This window comes from Protopterus annectens, chromosome 17.part0 (genome assembly GCF_019279795.1).
Source record: "Protopterus annectens isolate FY-2018-M chromosome 17.part0, PAN1.0, whole genome shotgun sequence".
Classification (NCBI taxonomy): Eukaryota; Metazoa; Chordata; order Ceratodontiformes; family Protopteridae; genus Protopterus; species Protopterus annectens.
Genome location: NC_056751.1, coordinates 42,146,001 through 42,165,117, shown reverse-complemented (window position 1 = coordinate 42,165,117; position 19,117 = coordinate 42,146,001). Strand labels below are relative to the sequence as shown.

Sequence of the window (19,117 nt, the reverse complement as noted above, 5' to 3'; positions counted from 1 at the left end):
GGTTATGGGAAGGGGGAGTCCTTTACTCAGAAGAGGTGGAAATTTAGAATCTCTTTTCTCTGACACCTCTTCAATGACAGATTTTATTAACTGTATGGGGTAGCCTCTTTCTAAAAACAGTTTTGTTAGAGATGTAACTTCCTCTAAAAAAGATTCGAGTGTGCTGCATATTCTAGATGCTCGAATCAATTGCCCTCTGATAATACCCTTTTTGGTGTAGGTAGGGTGTGAGCTATCAAAATGCAAGAATGTATTGGAGAAAGAGGACTTCCTATAAATTTTTGATTGGAAATGTTCATGTTTCTTGTCTTTACTTAGTAAGATATCTAAATAATGTAAAGAATTTCTACTAAGTTCATAAGTGAATGACAAAAAGTTGGTAGTTGTATTAATGTACCCAAAAAACTCAAGAAATGTCTCCTCAGAACCTTGCCATAACATACATATATCGTCCAAGTAACGTTTGTAGAATAAAATATGTTCCTTCCATTTGGTAGAATGTATAAATGTTTGCTCCCATTTATGTAAAACTATGTTTGCATAAGATGATGCACATGGGGAGCCCATTGCTACCCCTTTGTTTTGTCTAAAGAATTCTCCATTAAAAAAGATGTAGTTATTATTCAAAATTATTTCCATAAATTCAATAAGTAGATTGATCTGATTATTACTTAAATTACCTAGATTTGTTAGGGTATCTGAAAACCAGTCTAATCCTGTGTCATGGGGTATACTTGGGAATAATTCAACTACATCTATTGTTATCATTAATACCTCTTTATTACAAATGTTTGATGGAATACTGGCTAAGAATTCCCAAGAATCTCTGCAAACATATGGGAGCTTGGAAACCAAAGATTTTATACTGTATTCAACATATTTACCTAACGGTTCTGTGATACTGTTAGCTCCAGCCACAATTGGCCTAAATTTCAAAGGTTTGATTCCTTTATGTGTCTTTGGTATGCCAAATAATATGGGAATTTTTGGGTGCAATACATTCAAGTAGTTAAATAATTCCTCATTTATCACTCCTTGAAGTAAATGGTCATTCAATATGTATCTAATATTGGCATATGCAACATTTAATTCATTTTTAGAAACCTGCTCATAAGTGTCAGTATCCTGTAGTATATTGTGCATTGCATTGTCATAATCGAATAGGTTCATAAGAACCATCCCACCCCCTTTATCTGGTTTCATAACCCTGATTTTTTGTTTTTTTAATAAATCCATGATTTCTTCCAAGTGTTTGTTAAAATTATGTGAAGGGTCATTGTTTTTTACCAAGTTTTCTCTGAGTGTTTTCTCTATAAGTTCTTCAAAAATTTTCAAACTCGGATGCAGGGGGGGGTTAAATGTACTGGACCTAGTGATGTAGTTTGTCACTGTACTTTGTCCCTTAAAAAAGAGAGAGAGATTCAAATTTCTGACAAATAATTTTAATTCTATCAAAAGTTTGGGCAGATATGCAGGTCTTGCTGGGATGTAATTTAACCCTTTAGTGAATAGTTCAAAGTAAACAGGAGTAATATCAAGATTCGTGTAGTTGTAAATGTTAAAATTGTTTAAGGAAACCACTATGTTGTTTGCGTCAGGGGTTATCAATTCAAGGTCACATGCAATAGAATTATCTATCTCAAAATTTAATTGTGCCCCCTCCCCCAACTCTGTTGGTGGGGGGCATTGTAATTCCTCCCCATTGGTCTGCCCTGGGGATGGTAAAATCCCTGTGGAGAGTTATTATTTCCTTTCTGTGCTAACCTTTCACTCCTACGTAAAGGTTCAATGTTGGATACATTAGTAGCATTCTGATTCCCTGTTCTGTTTTCAAACCCTTCTGCATTAGTTCCTGCAAATTTACTGTTTCTCAACCCCGTAGGGTAAGCCCTCCCTTCTCTATATTCTAGCAAGTCTCTGTCCAGTTTTTTTACTTTCCTATCAATCACTTTTAAGCAGTGCTGGTCTACCTCTGAAAAAACTTCGTCATATTTCCTTTTGTGCCTAAGAAAATTTTTGTGCTGCACAATATTATCATTCAATACAGTTAATTCATTCAGTATTCCATTATATTTAGTTTGATAGTCTTTTACCATCAAATCCAGCATTTCTAAACCTGTTCGATTGAACAATTCTAATAATTGAGTATGTAACACAGAACCCACAGTAGCATTGTTCGGAAATTTATAGCATCTTAAACCTTTCGGTACTCTCTTGACATTGATGCATTCCTTGAGATAGTTGATTTCAAGTTGCCAGTTCTTGTATGTATGTATCATCTGATGTGCCCCAAGATTCCTGAAGAAACTCTGCCAAGATTGCTATTAGGATTTATCACCTTTTGCTACCTAAAGGGAAATTCCTACCTTTTGCTTCCACTGCACACTCCAACAGGACTACGGCCACCTCTATGGACCTTGTGTGCAACACCACAGTAGATTATATCTGTGCACAACTACCTTGACAACCCTTAACTCCTTTTCCAACATTTTAAACTAAATATAATTTTCAGAGCAAGATCATTTTATGTGTCTACTTTTGTCAGCGGGATGTTCTCATAACCAGAGTCTCCCAAAAGGGATTCTTAATAATTCTACCCTACAGGTTACCAAAGAGGAACCACTTCTTAACAGATTTGAAATTCTGTAATTACAACAGTGCCATATCTATAAGAAGTATGTACTTCTTTGATAATACATTCCTACCCAAACAGCATCCCATGGGGCAGGTAGACAGTCCTGCTCTTGCAAGCCTGCCAGTCACTGACTAAACTAATTATAACCTGAGTTATTTGTTTCTGCTTCTTTTTAAGGGTTGCTTTTTTTTCTCCCGGAGGGTATACTTTTGTGCTACCACAAAGAACTGGAGCCCTGGATGAAGAGAAGTGTAGTGAGACATGGAAGAGAGAGCAAAACAGCCTGAAAAGATCTGTGTGATTAGTGGTGCTAACACGTGTGACATATAATCCTACAGGTTACCAAAGGTGAATCCACTTCTTACAGATGTAGCAAAGTCCATCATTTTACTTTTCACAGCTTCTGTCTCTGCTGTGTACTCTATACACTCCTCAGTCCAGAATGAGTAACGTTATGTGTTTTGTGTTACAATGGTGCATGAGAGATGGTATGTATTCAACTGTATTCATTATGTTATGCATGGCAGGGTATCATTTTTATGTGAGAAGGAATTGAAGGGTTTGTGTTGGTTCTGATATCAGAGGGAATATGGATTTTATCAAGGAGAAACCTAACACAGCTTGCACTGTTGGCATGGAGGGATAAAGCCTTGGCTATGGCACAAGTGATGTGAGTTCAGTTATCGACTCAGGTGCTTGGCAGCACAGGCAGGGGAAATCGGCATGTCCATTCTGGGGGGGTGAGAAAGTACAGTTACATACACCTCATGTTTGATCCCTGGTGGAGGGCAGGAATGTGAGGGAAGGCATTGCCCTTAGGAGGCTGTAATGCATCTGATTCACTGTAGTGATAGACCAATGCACCAAGACAATTGCATACTCTTCCCTGAAATGGGACTGGTGCACAAAGGGGGAAGGAACTTAAGAGGAGAAAAAACTCTCCTCTGCAGCAGTGTGACTCTATCCAAGGTGCCTCAGCCTCCTCACTGGCCCCAAACATGGATTGAAGATAGTCCAGGTAAGGCTAGTCAAGTTCAGTAGACCTGGTGAACAAGGAGCGATCCCTGGGGTAACTGACGCTCAGATATGAGTTGCCAAAAATGCCACAAAGAAAGCAGTAGAAATCCACCATGTCAGATATCAGCTATTTTTATGAAGTTCCAATTAAGGATTTGAAGATGTGCTTTCCTGTGGATGTCATCTTTCTAGATATGTCCAGAGCTTTTGATTTGCTTGATTGTCAGACTTTGATCTGGGTATTTTTCCATCTAGATATGAACAAATATGTTGTCTGATAAATTTTAAATTGATTGTCTTGTAGGTCTGTTACACTCTTAACTCTGCAGTTGTTCATATCATATTGGGTCTCCTGAGGCCCATTCTGTTTAAAGTTGTATCTTGGATCTCCCATCCATCCTTAGACCTAGCATACAGCATATGCCAAGGATATTTACTTTGACTGCATTGTTAATACACAGTTTTGCATCTGTTTTTTGGAAGCCAGTCTGAATGCTGTATCTACCTTAACTGATGTAAATAGGATGAGTGTTAATGCATCTAAAAGTGTATGCATTTAAGTCCCTAAAAATCCAATGATGTTATGTCTTCTTAGTCATGCCCCTTAGACTTTGTAGATGCATGCACAGATTTGAGGATTCTGGCTAACAACAGATTAAAGTTTGGCATACACATAATGGTTACTTCAATTAAGGCAAGTCAGTTGCTTGGGCCCATTTTCTGCCTTTCTTTTTCTGCTCCAGACACCCTAATATTCTTCCCTGCTTTATGGATTACATTACACTTTATATAGAGTATGATTCCTCTCTTTGATCCCCTTTATCTGATCCCCATATTAAGAAACTTGAAATGGCTCAACAAAACTTTCACTAAACGTTTTCCAGGGCCTGTGCACTTACTCTTCTAATTCTAGCCTTCAGTTTCAGTGTGAGCTTTATTAATGTGCTTAATCCTAAGCACAGTACAACAAGTATGAGCGAATCATTGGAAATGAAATATAAATGGCTAAATACAGAGAAAATATGTGAGAAATTATATTAGCAAATTAATATCCAAGTATAAAAAACTAAAGTAACTAGAAAGCCATAATAATTCAGCAAATTATAAATAGTAGATAAATAAATACAAAACAAAGTAAAACAAAAAAAAATGTTTAAGGTCCAAAATATGAGAACATTTGCAAATAGGCCAAAGGTCAGTAGACTTGTTTCAAATACTCAGATTATACAGGCAAAAATATTTAAGTAATTCTGACTAAGGTTGCCTTAGACAGCCAGCTGCCACCATCCTTGACTAAAGATCCTGAATTCGTTCTCATTCTGTCTTGGATATAAGAAACATACTGGGGACTTAGTATTAGATTATCAGACAAAGAAAGATGAGTTCCTAAAGGAATTTATTTGTATCTAGTCAATGGTTCCAATCATTTGAGAGGTGATTTGGGGAAGTAAAGAAGTAATATCACCAGTGGTATTGGTATGGGTCTGAGTTGTTCAACAGTAAAACACATTTCAACCTTTTATACAAGCTGCTCTCTCAATCAAAATTTTAATGTCTCTACTTGATAACGTCCTTGAGCTGATTCTAAATTTAGTTAATGATGTTTATTGACTTGCTGTACACTTTCATCTGTCAGTATGGTAAATATATGTGTATGTGGTATACTCCATGATGACTTCCTGCAGAAAAATCATCACTGATATTTGTCAAGTTCATAACAAATGAAAAACTTCATAACTCAAACAACTAAACCACCTTGTACATACTATAATTTAAAATGTAATTGTAGAAAATGTTCTATTATAACTATGTATGTTTTAGGAAAAATACATATTAATTTATGCTCAGCTCATTTATGTGTTTTATTTCTTTTTCTATATCTACTTTAAAACTTATTCTTTTCCTGTCCATTTCATCTGCCTAAGATTCTCTTTGTTACATTTTTATTGACATCTTGGTCTATCTTTGAGGGAACAGTGATATAGTTTAGAGTATTTTCACTCTTCGTTAAATCTCCAATGTTCAAAAGTGTGTAAGACTTGACTGATGGTTGTCCAGTGTTGCATCCTAATTTCTACTGGACAGTCTTGATTTAAAACATTCTGTCCCATCAACTACATGTGCAATATTAAATGTCCTGATTTCACAAGCATTTTGACTTAATGCCAAATGTGTGACTCCTTAATGTGAATTGTTTTGTTCTGTGAAATTGTGGCACCCAGGATCATTACTCCAAGCTCATTATTACAGATTTATGTAACTTGAAATCCCTTGACCGTTGTGATCATTAATACAGACATAGGAAATCTCCTTGCCCTCGAGCCAAACTAATTTGGCTTTGCCAAGGGCAGATCATCTATCCTTAAAGTTGTAAAAAGGTCCTTGAAGTCATGTACAATGATCAGTCCTTTCATACTGGCCCATCTTGACTTTGCTAAACCCTTTGATACAATCTCCTATGTATGTTGATGAGCTTAATAAACTTAATTTGTATCCTACATTGCGTATTGGACAGCGAATTATTTGCACGACAGAATTCCTCTAAATGTAAAAATGTTGTTAGTGGTGTCTCACAGGGCTCAGTATTGCCCTCCCTTCAGTATCTGTTTCTTGGTAACCAGTTTAATGTTCCAGATGTGCGGTTATCTGAGATTGCTGATGACTGTAAGCTAGACACAAGTGTCAGCTCACTTTCTCACACTGTTACTCCAAGAAGGATTGACCATGTCAAATCCAGGTGTACTTACAGTTGTTTTAAGCTAAATGCCAATAAATGTACTGTGGTTCTAGTTGATAAATATCACATAATTGACAAACCATTTCCAAACTGATACTGGGATTTGGATGCCTATGTTGACAACTCACTGTCATTTGACCATTATGTCTCTACAGCAGATTGGAAGGTCTTCTACCTGACCCACCTAATTTCCAAAGTCATCTCCTCTAAAGCTAACGAAGTCTTAGTTCCCCCTTGTACTCAACCATTATAAGGCACATACCTTTATAAAATGTTCATTTCAGCATGTACCTTTTTACTCATATTGCTTAACTTGAGAGATTAAGAGATTCTTAACTAAAACAAATCATTGGTCTCAAGAATTTTAGCAACCCAATCTCTGTGATCTTTGCCTTGTTTTCTGAGCTGTGAAAGACCTTACAAAACACCAGCACCTATGACTGTCATACTTAGTCATGGTAATATCATAGCTTTGGACTCAACTGCTCTGTCCCTTTTTGGACTTTTGAAAAGTTGGCAACCTTATGTGTGAGTAACAAAGTGCATTTGGTGACTTGTTTATTCCCTGATTCTGTCACTGACTTTTATCTTGCTTTGGATTCACACAATCTGTATATATTTGTATAGTCTTAATACAAAATAGTAAAAGCACGAACCAGTCACACAGAGCTCCTATAAAGGCTGTCCCTCCTCAACAATTGACTGCATGATAGTGTCAGCAGAAACACCAGTTCACATGGATAAAAACTGAAGTTTAATTCCTCCAGCAAGTGGACACCAGAGTAAGACAAGCAATAATAACAATACAAATAGTTCTGATATTAAACCAACAGATTAAGCGCTTTCATCTTCTTACAGAAGACTTCATCAAAATAAACAGAACTCTTCTCTACACCCATTTTTATAGTACATTACTCATTTTCCATTGGATAAAATATTAAGTAATTCATTAATTATGCAAATGGTGCCAGTGAACTAGAATGTAAAAAAACAGTATTATTAGTAAAGTTGTTTAAACAGTACTCGCTGTATGACCGTTTTTTTTTTTTTTAAAAAACAGTTTCTATACTTTTAGTACTTTTGTTTTCAGTGTATATCAAGATATAAATGCATATGAAAGATCTTGTTCAAACCCTAAAACTACTCATAAAGGTAAAACAACCAAAAAACATCCATTACAACATATAGGAATCAGCCATAAAAAGATACCATGGTTTACAATAGGCATAGTAATGAATGTGTATACATAATTTAGTTTTTAGCCCTTCTAGGCTTAGATGCCTTCATTTTTAAGGCAGGAAGAAGAGAAATATGATCATTCATACCGGGTGGGGTACAGGCATCCAGTTGTAACTGCCATATCATTTCTCTATATTCTAACATATTCTCCCAAACCCCACCCCTATCACTAGGAACCACCTTTTCCAGGACCCAAAACTTAAACATCTGCCTGTGTGCACACCAGACTGTGCCTATACAGAGCACTGATTTCCCTTTTTCTATTGATGTCATAATTATGTTCGTACACACGTCTCAAAGTATGTTTGGTTTTATCAACGTAATATGCCCAGCAATATTTACAGTAAATGAGATAGACCACCAATTTTGAATAACAGCTGTTGTAAATCAAAGTCTTAAGGCTAGAAGGTATACTTGGTATTTCTAAACAGTTATAGTTAGCCATAAAAGTACATTGGGAACCCCTTCCACACTTATGTGCCCCCATTTTAGTTATTGTCCCATTGATGGCACTGCTCTTCTTCTTTTCCATTATTTCCTTAAGACTATAATTTCTCTTATAACTGTACCTCAATCATCTGTTAAATATGTCTAACCTACTGGGCATTCTTTGAAACATACCCCATACTCTGTTTATGGTTTTCTTTACCCACCATGTATCTTGGTCAAAGGTCATTACTAGATAGGGTGTAACAGATGATGTCCCTGTAACCAAACCTTGTTCTTTTATTAAAGGTTCCCCATAGAGTAAGGGTATATGCAAACTTCCCCATCCTTGTAGCCTTGTTCTTTAATGGGTCTAATCAACTCATCCAGGTACACTCTTTCTAAAAAAAAGAGAATGAACATAATCTAACTCCTGTATAAAATCATCCTTGTTGGATGTCATCCTTGCAACTCTTACCATCTGTCCCTTCACAATATTACATTTCTGAAAATAGGGATGACTACTTTGGTAGTGTAGATAAGAGTTGGAGAAACACGTTTTCCTATAAACCTTAGATGTAAATCTGTTGTTATCCAAGTCTTTTTCTGTGCAGATGTCCAAGTTATTAATTTTATTCAATCCTATTTTGTGGGTAAAACTTAGAAATTCTGTGGTGGAATTTAAGAATTCAATAAAATTGGGAATCATCTCAAGAGGGTCCCTTCCACACAATAAAAATATTGTCCAAAAAACGAAAGTACCTAGAAATATAATATTTATATATGGAATCAAATACATGATGGATTTCCCAATATAACATAACAATATTAGCAAATATGGGGGCACAGGATGAACCCATGGCAACCCCATCTAGTTGGTGGTACAGCTCCCCCTAAAAATCAAAAAATTATTTTTGAGCACCAGCTCTGTATTTTCAAGTACCAATCTAAAATCAGCTGAAGATAGAAATCCAAACTCTATCAATATGTGTTCAAACCATTCTAGGCCTTTTTGGTGTGAAACAACGGAAAATAAATCCTTGACGCCCACGCATTTCTGCTGCATCTTTTATACTGCTAACATTAAGCTAACATTACATTTTTGAAAGAGTTTTGAAAGTTTATGACCAACTGTATGAAATTGAGAGTTCTACCAAGTTTAGACAGTAGGTGACAAATGAGAGTTCAATGGTTTCCCACATAATGAAGTTTACATTATGTTCATTTTCAAAATGATGGCGGTTGACTGTCAGGTTACTTTGTCATCTATAATTCTGTACATCTTTTCATAATTTTAAATGTTTTATATCAAAACTTTATCTGTAATAAGTTAAGCTAAGTTTGTGATACAGCTTTACTTCAGGATGGATGGTTTCCAAGTCCTCATTATGAATTATATAGAGGGTTACGATTGGGTCCCCTATGATAATTATGTGTTCGAGACATGAATGCTAAGAAATTTACCTTGAGAGCGAAGCCTGAGAGAAACGCCAGTTTTCTAATTCTTCAGCTGCATAGCTAACAGCTAGAGTGGGAAGTGTAGGAATGCAAATAACCAGAAACAGTACCTTTTCTGTCACCTCCTGATTCTTCAGTGCAAGTAAGTATCCTTAAAGTCCCAAAGGGCACACACTGTCTCCCATGTGAAAGAAGAGAGTAATGTACTGAAGGAAGACTATGTTTTTTTACAGTAATTGTGTTCAACCTGGTGAGGTGCAGCACTGGTCTTTTGTTCTGCTTATGAAACTAAGAGAAAAATGGGAACACATTTCTCTTCTATCACCAGGAATAGGATGCCCACTTCTACCCTGTCTTGATATGCACACAGTACATCTTAGATTGTGCAACCTTTTGTGATTTCTTGCTTTGGTTTCACCACTGTGGCATCAGCAAGGTGGCATTCCTCAACACCCAGTTATTCCCAGTTCCACCCATCAGCATTTCATCCATGTCAGCTAAGTAATGTTTCAACTAAGTGTACCTTTATCTGTGTGTGTGTGTGTGTGTGTGTGTGTGTGTGTGTGTGTGTGTGTGTGTGTGTGTGTGTGTGTGTGTGTGTGTGTGTGTGTGTGTGTGTGTGTGTGTGTGTGTGTGTGTGTGTGTGTGTGTGTGTGTGTGTGTGTGTGTGTGTGTGTGTGTGTGTGTGTGTGTGTATGTGTTTGTGTGTGTGTGTGTGTGTGTGTGTGTGTGTATGGCAGGTAATGATTTCAGGACCTTTGCCACACTAATTGTTGCACTGCTGGCCCCCAGCGCATCTGCCATTGTGCATATATTTGCTTCAGTAACGCCTGTCATGACAATATATTCTGGACCTTTACTTCCGCATAATCCCAAATGTAAAAGGTAATTTGTTTTAAGTCTTTATGTATGTATACATTTATTTCAAATTTCTTAACTGGGTAGTCCCACTTGAGCATGGCCTAATTTCAGGGGAGACCAAGAGGCATTACTGATTCTAATAATTACCTCTCTCATATCAGTTTCATAATGACTTGCTGCAGTTGTATCTGCACTGCTTTTCTGTTAACTCAAATTCTCTATGGTCATTTGCTGCAGTGATTAAAACTGCTAGTGTTGATTTAAATGACATTGCACTGTTTCTGTAGTGCATACATAGAAGGCTTTACCTTGTAACTTAACTGAAATCCCTACATAAATTTCCATTACACAGCTGTACCATAAATGTCTGTCCACTTCATATTAAGCAGTTGTTTCTCCTTTCTCGATCCATTCAGAATTTGACGAAACAGTTACCCTAGTAACATTTCTATGATGGATATCATTTTCTTCTTATATAAATAAAAATGCTTTGGGGTAGGTCAGAGTAATAAAGATGAATAAAGCCAAATGTCATAAATACAGAAAGGAAAGCGTACAAATTATATTTGTTTCTCTGTAGGTCTTGCTGGTGTTTATCACATTGGGGATCACTATAAGCACGAAACCTGGAGAGGGATTGAATGTGTATCATGTATGAGCAGAGTTATGAAGGGGCATGAGCACTTTGACCATTACTCTCCAGCAGTGTATGTAGGCACTCTTGGAAATGACAGCATTTCAAGGTAAGAACTGAATGCAGTAACCAGCAAAAAAGTTATTTTCTATTATTACGATAATGCATAATAATTGTAAAACTCTTTTTTTGCAAAAAAATTTTTCAGTTATAACCTTTGTGAAATGAAAGGAAGATACAGTAAAAAATGCACTTCAACCACTGCTTGATGCAAACAGAGTGAAATATGGTGCAGAATATGTAACTTAAATCAACAGTATTCTGAAATGTAGGTAGGGCAGAGTAAAGGGAGCAGTCATCACAGGCACAAGGTGTAACAGGGCACAATATCGGTATGTTGTGGGTGATATATAGTAACTGTAGCAAACTGCTTTTTACATTTGTAACAAGTGGTTTGCTACAGTTTCAAGCTAATCTTTAGGGAATGGCACCTGGCACTAGGCGAGTTTGTTATGGCTTTGACACTGTAAAAGTATTGTCGCCAGCAGTAGTGTGATACTTGAAGAAGATATGCACAACAGAATGGATTCTTGTTGACTCATCAATGACAGCAGCTTTGAATTTCGATTTATTGAAACAGGTCTGCTGAAAACCTCTTTTAGAAAAACATAGCTGCAGCATTTTTGCAGGAGGGCAAGCCCCCCCCCCACACACACACACACACACACACACATACACACTTTGTGCAGTGGCTTACATATACTAACTGCATTGTTGCATAACAGTGACGAGATGGCAATGTAGATTCACTGAAAGTGGTTTTCAGTGGTCTGTTTATCTCCATCATTATTCGTGGCTGCTGGCACCCACCAGTTGTATAGCTGCCAATAGAATAATGGCTGTGTTGGTGCAGAGCAAAGTTATGGTACCTGCTGAGCAGAAACTGGACCTTTACCTTATTTCATGGATTAAAATGAATCCAATTTAAGGGTGAGGGGTCAGTACCAGTAGAGTTTTCCCTTGCAATATGAGGGTGTCAGGTGACATAGAAAGGATGAAGGGTAAAATTGATTATGAATTGAAAGAGAGGACCGAATGCTTGGCACATGAGCGAGGCTGTGGTCTGATGGAGTAATCATACCTGAAGTATAGGGCATATAAATTAGTGGAAATCAGAGACACAGATAAGGAAAAAAAGAAGGGCAAGGTCCCTAACTGGAGATACCGTAGAATTGATGACGTGAGGGTTGTAATATACCCAACAGAGAAATGAGGCAGTAGTTACTTCAAGAGCTATGAACTGATAGCAAAAGATAGTAACACTCCGAAATGCATCATATGATTACTAATCGTCTAAGGGGGCTGAATAGGTGGTACCAAATGCCAGAACCATATAATCTAAGTGTTTACTTTGCAAACTCAGGCAATTATTAGTAGCACAAGGCATAAGGTAAGACATAGAATATCACAGGCTTCCTTGAATCATATGATAACTCAGACTTCTACATGCATACATGAATGTAGCCACACTAAGGCAGTCTTTCTTTGTTCCTTTAATTCCAAGCTGTTTTAAACAAAGCATTGTTTTAGCTGTATTCCGTAATGGCAGAGATTCATTTTTACTGAAAAATACAAATCAAGTCTCCTTCCTCTATAACTTACTTTCCTTCCCTTGTTCTTTAGTATCATTTGTGAAGAAGACAAACATACTGCTATGGCTGCAGTGACAACTGCTGACCTCTCTCACTGTACCAATAATCTTTAGGTCACTAGTGGTCAGATACTTAGCCTCATCCAACTGCAGTAATGTATCATCAGCCCTGGGCATGGGGTTCAAGTATGTTTCTGTGTGACTATATAGTTCCATATATTATACACAAAACCTGGTTATGCCATCCTTGTTTTGACCCTAAAAGCACCACTGAGACCCAGAGACTAATAGATTCCTGGATTTTCCCCTCGTTTCAACATCTCCTGCAGTCTTCCCATCTGGTGCTTTTGACTTGCACAGGTATCCTGTAAGGAGTCTGTTTGACTGAATATTGGCTTTCTGTATCCATGTGACGCTCTACTAGTTGGATACACTGTGGCTTAGCAGTAGCCATGTCCCCCAAATTCTCATAGTACCTCTTGAATTTCTTGGTTTAGGGTGTTACAGTCACTTAGACCTAGTGTCAGAAGGGGTGACTTTAACACCTACATTGAAATGTGTGAGTTAAAATGGGTTGTTTCCTTACAAGCCCACAGGTTACCTGGTCTTAACTTTGGGACTTCACTTCAACCTGCCCTGATTAGGAGGTGGTGATTTTGAGTGGTTGTTCATAATTGCTTTGATTAATGTAGACTGATGATTGGTTAGTAAATGTATTAAATCAAATGTTCGTTCTTGTTCTGTATGGTCTGATGAAGAGGCAACCCTGTGAAAGTGCCTACCTTTTGTTTTAATAAAAGGTTTATTTTATTTTACTGTTTCTTCTTTTGGTGTGTACCATGGTGATTGACTCACATTTTGTTTTTTACTATTAGCAGTAGCCATGTCCCCCATAATCTCATAGTACCACTTGAATTTCTTGAAACCATATACAGGACGGCTGTGACATGACCTTATATACTGAGGTGTAAGATTAAGCCTCATTAAGGAAATCTACCACTGGAGTCACCTTTGCTTGCTGTTGTAACCCACTGCATGTACTAAGTCAAAGTGTCTCTCTGTCATAGTAGGTATTTATAATATTAGCTTAGTACAGTTTGTGTTTTTTTACTTCTGTCTGGCAACTTAGCCACATAACTGGCATTGATAACCTTCCAGAGAGCATTGAAATGCCTTTTCCCATATTGCTTTCAGCTTGTTTGGTTGAAGAGGAATAAATGGCGTCACCTTTTACCTGATTGCATTTCTTTGGGGTTTTGTTTCATTGCCATAACAGACTTTTGCTGCAGTTCTGCCCAAAAACTCCCTCATCTCAGTCCTAAAATTTAACACATACTCCACTACATGATGTTTGTTGGAATTACATTCACCTTTCCACGCACCACAAATTAGGCCCCCCCCCCAGCCCACCCTTTTACAATGAAGCAGTGCAAATGACAAAAAATGTCAATTCTTAGTGCATGTCTCTGTGTACAAAATGGAGATGGAGCAGGTGCTTTTACTGGTCTGGAAACACTCTCATGACATTAAGAGTAGAGCCATTCCTCTCTACCAAGCAATTTGTTGGAGGATTGTAGGAGTGTCTTTAACTACTTTACCCCACAGCACTTCTACAAACAGGTCAGCCAATCTGACACAAAGTTAGTCTAGCCATCAGTTAGAATTTCCCAAGGAAAAACCCACCATGGTGAAATTGTTGAACACAACATTTGCTAGCTTTTTCTGCTTTTGAGGAGGACAAAGCCACTACTTCAGGTTACTTAATAGCATAATCTGTAACCCCAGAATATGCCTCTTACCTGTGGCGCTTAGGTACTAAGTCGCTCCACACTATATGCACTTGCTTTCTAAACTGATTCCTCAGTAACAGGCAGCATCACCAAAGCAAGCTAGCAGTTCCAAAATGTTGCCACTGCTTATGTGTGTTAGTTTATATATATATATATATATATATATATATATATATATATATATATATATATATATTGCAGTATCTTGTCACAACTTTTGAAATGGCTACCCAATAAAAATTTTGCCTAAGCCTCCTTTTGTACACTTTATGCCCGAACAACCTGAAAAGAAATATCATGGGTGATGACCAGAAGTGCCCTACTGTAGCCCTTGAGACTACCAAATGCTGATCAATTCTCCCTATAACACTCTTTCAGGAATCAATTCTGTATACAATATCCACTTGTTATACAGAGTTCCGCTGCCATTGAGTCTAGAGCGTCTTGCTTCCTCCCTCAAGTCATTTAAAATCGGATTTGAGAGCTGTGAGTCTGTGTGTGTGTTTCTGTCTCAGCTCTCTCTTTTGAGCCTTCTCAGTTTACCTTCCAGTGAAAACCTAGTATATTCTGGCAATTATATCTCAAACCTAGACACAGTTCTGACAAGAATGCTCGTCCATTATTGACCTGCTTAAGCCCTTAACTGGACTGTTTTTTTCCTTTAGAAAGAGGACTACTTATTTATTTATTTTTGCTAAGTTTTGCCAAGTTTGCTGCATCCAGGATCCAACATTCTGAAAACTTATCTTTAGTATCTTTTACTTTGTCCTACAGACTGTTGAGGCTGCAAGTTGGGATACCATATCAGTACTTCACGGATTTCACTGTCTTTTTTTCTGGGTTGGACTTCCTGCTACCAACCAACTCTTCCCCTAAATTAAGTCTTTTCAGAGGAAGTCCATTACATTTTCACAGTTGCAGCTCTGAACGAGGCTTCCTGCTATTACCTTGTTCTTTCCCTGAAGTAGACACATTATAAGCATCTTTTGACAATATGGGTATCAGCTGGTTGCCCGCCCCCCCTCCGCTACCTTCCCCATGCACATGCCTGCCTGCAAGATCCTAAATCATCAGAGTAATTGCCTGTTAAGATGTCTGCTGAGATATCATCAGACACTGTTATGTGCATGTTTCCCCTGCCTCTCTTCCCAGTCCAAATGAACCCTGGCCAGTTGTACCTCGTAGGGTTATAAATGAATTGGACTGGCCAAACAAGTAATGTTACTCTTTAACAACTACAGGTTTAACAATAGTTATGCCTGATGCAGTATCCCCATTAGCAATGGTTTCTTTATCCTTTGTGAGGATGGGCACAGGCTGTTGTGATAAGAAGCTGCAATTTAAGACAATCTATCAGCAGCATGGTACTAAATCCCCCTCACATGTCTTTTTCCCCACCCTGTTGCTGTGGACATTTGGAATGTGCATCCCATATTTGGTTACACTGGAAAACATTAACTTCAAGAGGCTGTGATGTACTCAAGCCAGTGGGTCTTCTTTGCATGTTAAATCTGTTTTTATTAGTGACTCAACAGACAGTACTTTTGCCTTTGGTGCTGTGGGTTCTATTTCTGTGTCAGGTAGTTAAATTCATTGGGCTTGGGGTTGGTGGATTGCTCGATGGTTAAGGTATTAATTTCAAAGACACAAAGTATAGTGTTTGATTCTCACCTTGGGAAGCATGGTTAGACTTAAAAAGACCCCCTAGGGTCATTAATGTAGTGATCACCTATAAAGATTTAGACTGCCCCCTGTGTGTTTTTTTCCTGCAGAAACTTTATTACATAGTAATGGTAATAAGAGCCATTAAACGACAGCACGAGAACAATTCAATCATTGAATAAATCCACACAAGATTTTGGACACACTTAAAGCACTTATAAATAATAAATACTACATACCTTTGCTATTGTATCAGTTATCTAGTCTGACCAATTATCAATTTTAAATTTCAAAACAAATTTAACAACGTATGAATCACTTAGCGACATTTAGCCTGATGAAACAGAACATTTGCCAAATGGATCATGCAAAAGAGCAATTACAACTTGATTTTATCAACTTAGCCCACCATAAACAAATTGCCATTTCAGTCTAGTTATGTTATTACCGCCTCCTTGCACTGCCAAAACCTGAGTCTGTTTCAATTCAGATACTAACTGGTTTAATAGGTAGAGATTTCATAATGTGGGGCTTATTTTTGGTTTCTGTTTTTTACTGATGCATTTTTTGGCAAGTAGCAGGACTAAGATAACTGCTGTTTGCTCGTACTTCTCAGTACAGCACTTCCCGTAATGCCTAACAGCAGTAGCTCTAACGTGATTCTCTTTTTATTTGTATCTCCCCATTAAATAAGAACAAATTGGGGCACCCCGTGTTCTTTTAGAGCCATATGTAGTGCCGGGTATGACCTTCTTGTGCATGTGTGCCATGCTGCCTGGATACACATCAACCTTTATTAATTTACTCAGTAATATCTATTAACAAGATTATTTTATCTTTAGGCAAAGTACTGAGTGCTTTCACCCTTATCATATGGTTTTGCAATATTTAAAAAGTAGCAACTTGACATCTACTCATCCCAGTTTAAGAAAGTGGTTATTTGTACAGTGAAATCACTGACACTGTCTTCTGGTTTTCTCCTGTAGTCTGTTAAACTTTTTCCCTATAGATTTCAGGACTACATTCAAGTGAGAACTTTTTAACTTTACCATAATAATAGCACTCTGTATCCGTCATCTTATTTAGAATATGCAGTGTTTTACTCATGAGCAAAAAAGTAAAAAAAAACTCACCTATTCTGTCTTGTTAGTTTGATTCAAATTATATGCACATTCAAATGTCCCAAATCATCAGTCATTCCTGTCTTTATATAGAGGAAATAGTGTGGCTACTGACACTGTCACATAGGGCTTAGTTTTCTCCCAACTTTCACATGTCTTTGACAAAAGGCCACCATCTTCCTCTTGTGTGGATTCTGCTTTTTTCTCACTTCTCCTCCTCCTTTGCAGTTTCAGTACCTGCCCCCCTTGCACCTTCAGATGTTTTGTTCTCTTGGTTACTTCAAAGCATATTGTTTGTAGTTGCAGCTCCAGTGTTTGTTTCATCTCAAGCTGCATTCTGTGGTCATTTGGGGATGGACTGAATTGTTTTGCTTCATGCTCTGCTCACACAGACACTACCAGGTTCCATTTTAAGTGGACAAAATATTAGCTGCACCCAAGGCACTTATCATCTCATGATTGTATTCCTTTCAGTTTGCATGCTTAGATCAGTCATGATACTCTAGTTAAAAGTACAGCTTGCTTTCAGTTAAGTGATCATTTATGCACTTCTGTTGTTGCCATTGATATTTGATTTTCAGGCCATGAATTTCCAACATTTTTCTTTGTAGTTCATTACATGTTAATCTCCTGGGATTGTTTGCTTTTTTTCTTATCATATTAGCTTGTTTTAACTTCGTCGGGTAATATCATGTATTTATCTAATGTAATGGGGACCTGATGCTGGCCTTTTGACCAAAGGTTTCTCCCATGCAGTTAGCAAAGGTCATAATTTTACAAAGAGTATAGCATTCTTTGATGTATCACAGGAGCTTTATAAGAGTTCCTGCATATACTTTGACATGGCTTTTGGTCTGTTACCATAGTGACTCACTACAAATATAGTCAAGATATGCTTACAGTCTAAAAGCTATAATAAACATTTCTTTTTTATTTGGTAATCCAAGTATCAATCAAAGCTCATGACCAATGAGCTATTGGTCTACCTCTTGTAATACTGATTCTCTCAGCCTGTGTTGGCTCACATCTACTTAAAGAGTAATAGGTTCTGAGTCGTCACAGAATTTTATCATTGGGGCCTGAGACTCGAGTAGCCCTTGAAGTATTTCAGATATTCTTTCCTGATCCATTGACCAAAACCAAACAACATCATGCTAGTAGTTTCCTTAGTGGTACCTTTTTATCTTACAGTTTTGGAATGAGCTGTACATGGCTGTGTGCCCTGTTCAATCAAAGCCTCACCTTAGGCTTTGTCCCTACCGAATGGTGCACTGCTAGAGTCATCCCTCTCCACAAAGGAGGAGTGACTACAGACCCTGGGAACTATCGCCCCATTAGCCTGACGAGTCTGATATGCAAAGCTATGGAACGCATCATCATGGACCTAATAAACAAGGATATAGGGAATCTCCAACCTCTGGATCCCACACAGTTTGGTTTTGTGAAGGGTAGATCATGCCTGCTCAATTTAGTCAACTTCTTTGAGTCAGTCACCAGAGCTGTGGATGAAGGCAAAGTGGCTCATACAGCCTACCTTCATCTAGCCAAGGCCTTTGACACCATTCCCCACTCAGCAATCATAGAAAAACTCACTAAGCTAGGCATCAACCTCTATATCACTAGGTGGTTTGCAAACTGGCTCACAGGTAGAACCCACAGTGTGAAAGTAGCTGACTCCAAGTCAGACTGCCGACCAGTCACGCGTGGAGTCCCACAGGGTTCGATCCTGAGTCCTCTCCTGTTTGGTATCTATTTCTCTGAAGTCCAGGCCAACACGAAGGGACTCTGGCTGACAAAGTTCGCAGCCAATTGCAGGTTGGGAGCTAATATTAACTCCTCAAGTGATGTTGACATCCTACAGAAAAGCCTCTCTGAGGCCAGTGACT

The 19,117-nt window shown here is 37.9% G+C and overlaps 1 protein-coding gene across 1 annotated transcript in view; it reads left to right on the top strand.

Annotated features, from left to right (window-relative positions):
- Nucleotides 1–19,117, top strand: part of LOC122791820 (probable isoprenylcysteine alpha-carbonyl methylesterase ICMEL2) — a 437,113-nt gene that overhangs the window by 400,674 nt on the left and 17,322 nt on the right. The window contains exon 8 of the mRNA XM_044059777.1: nucleotides 10,954–11,116. Within this exon, the coding sequence (XP_043915712.1) occupies nucleotides 10,954–11,116 (163 nt within the window). The remainder of the gene's footprint in view (nucleotides 1–10,953; nucleotides 11,117–19,117) is intronic.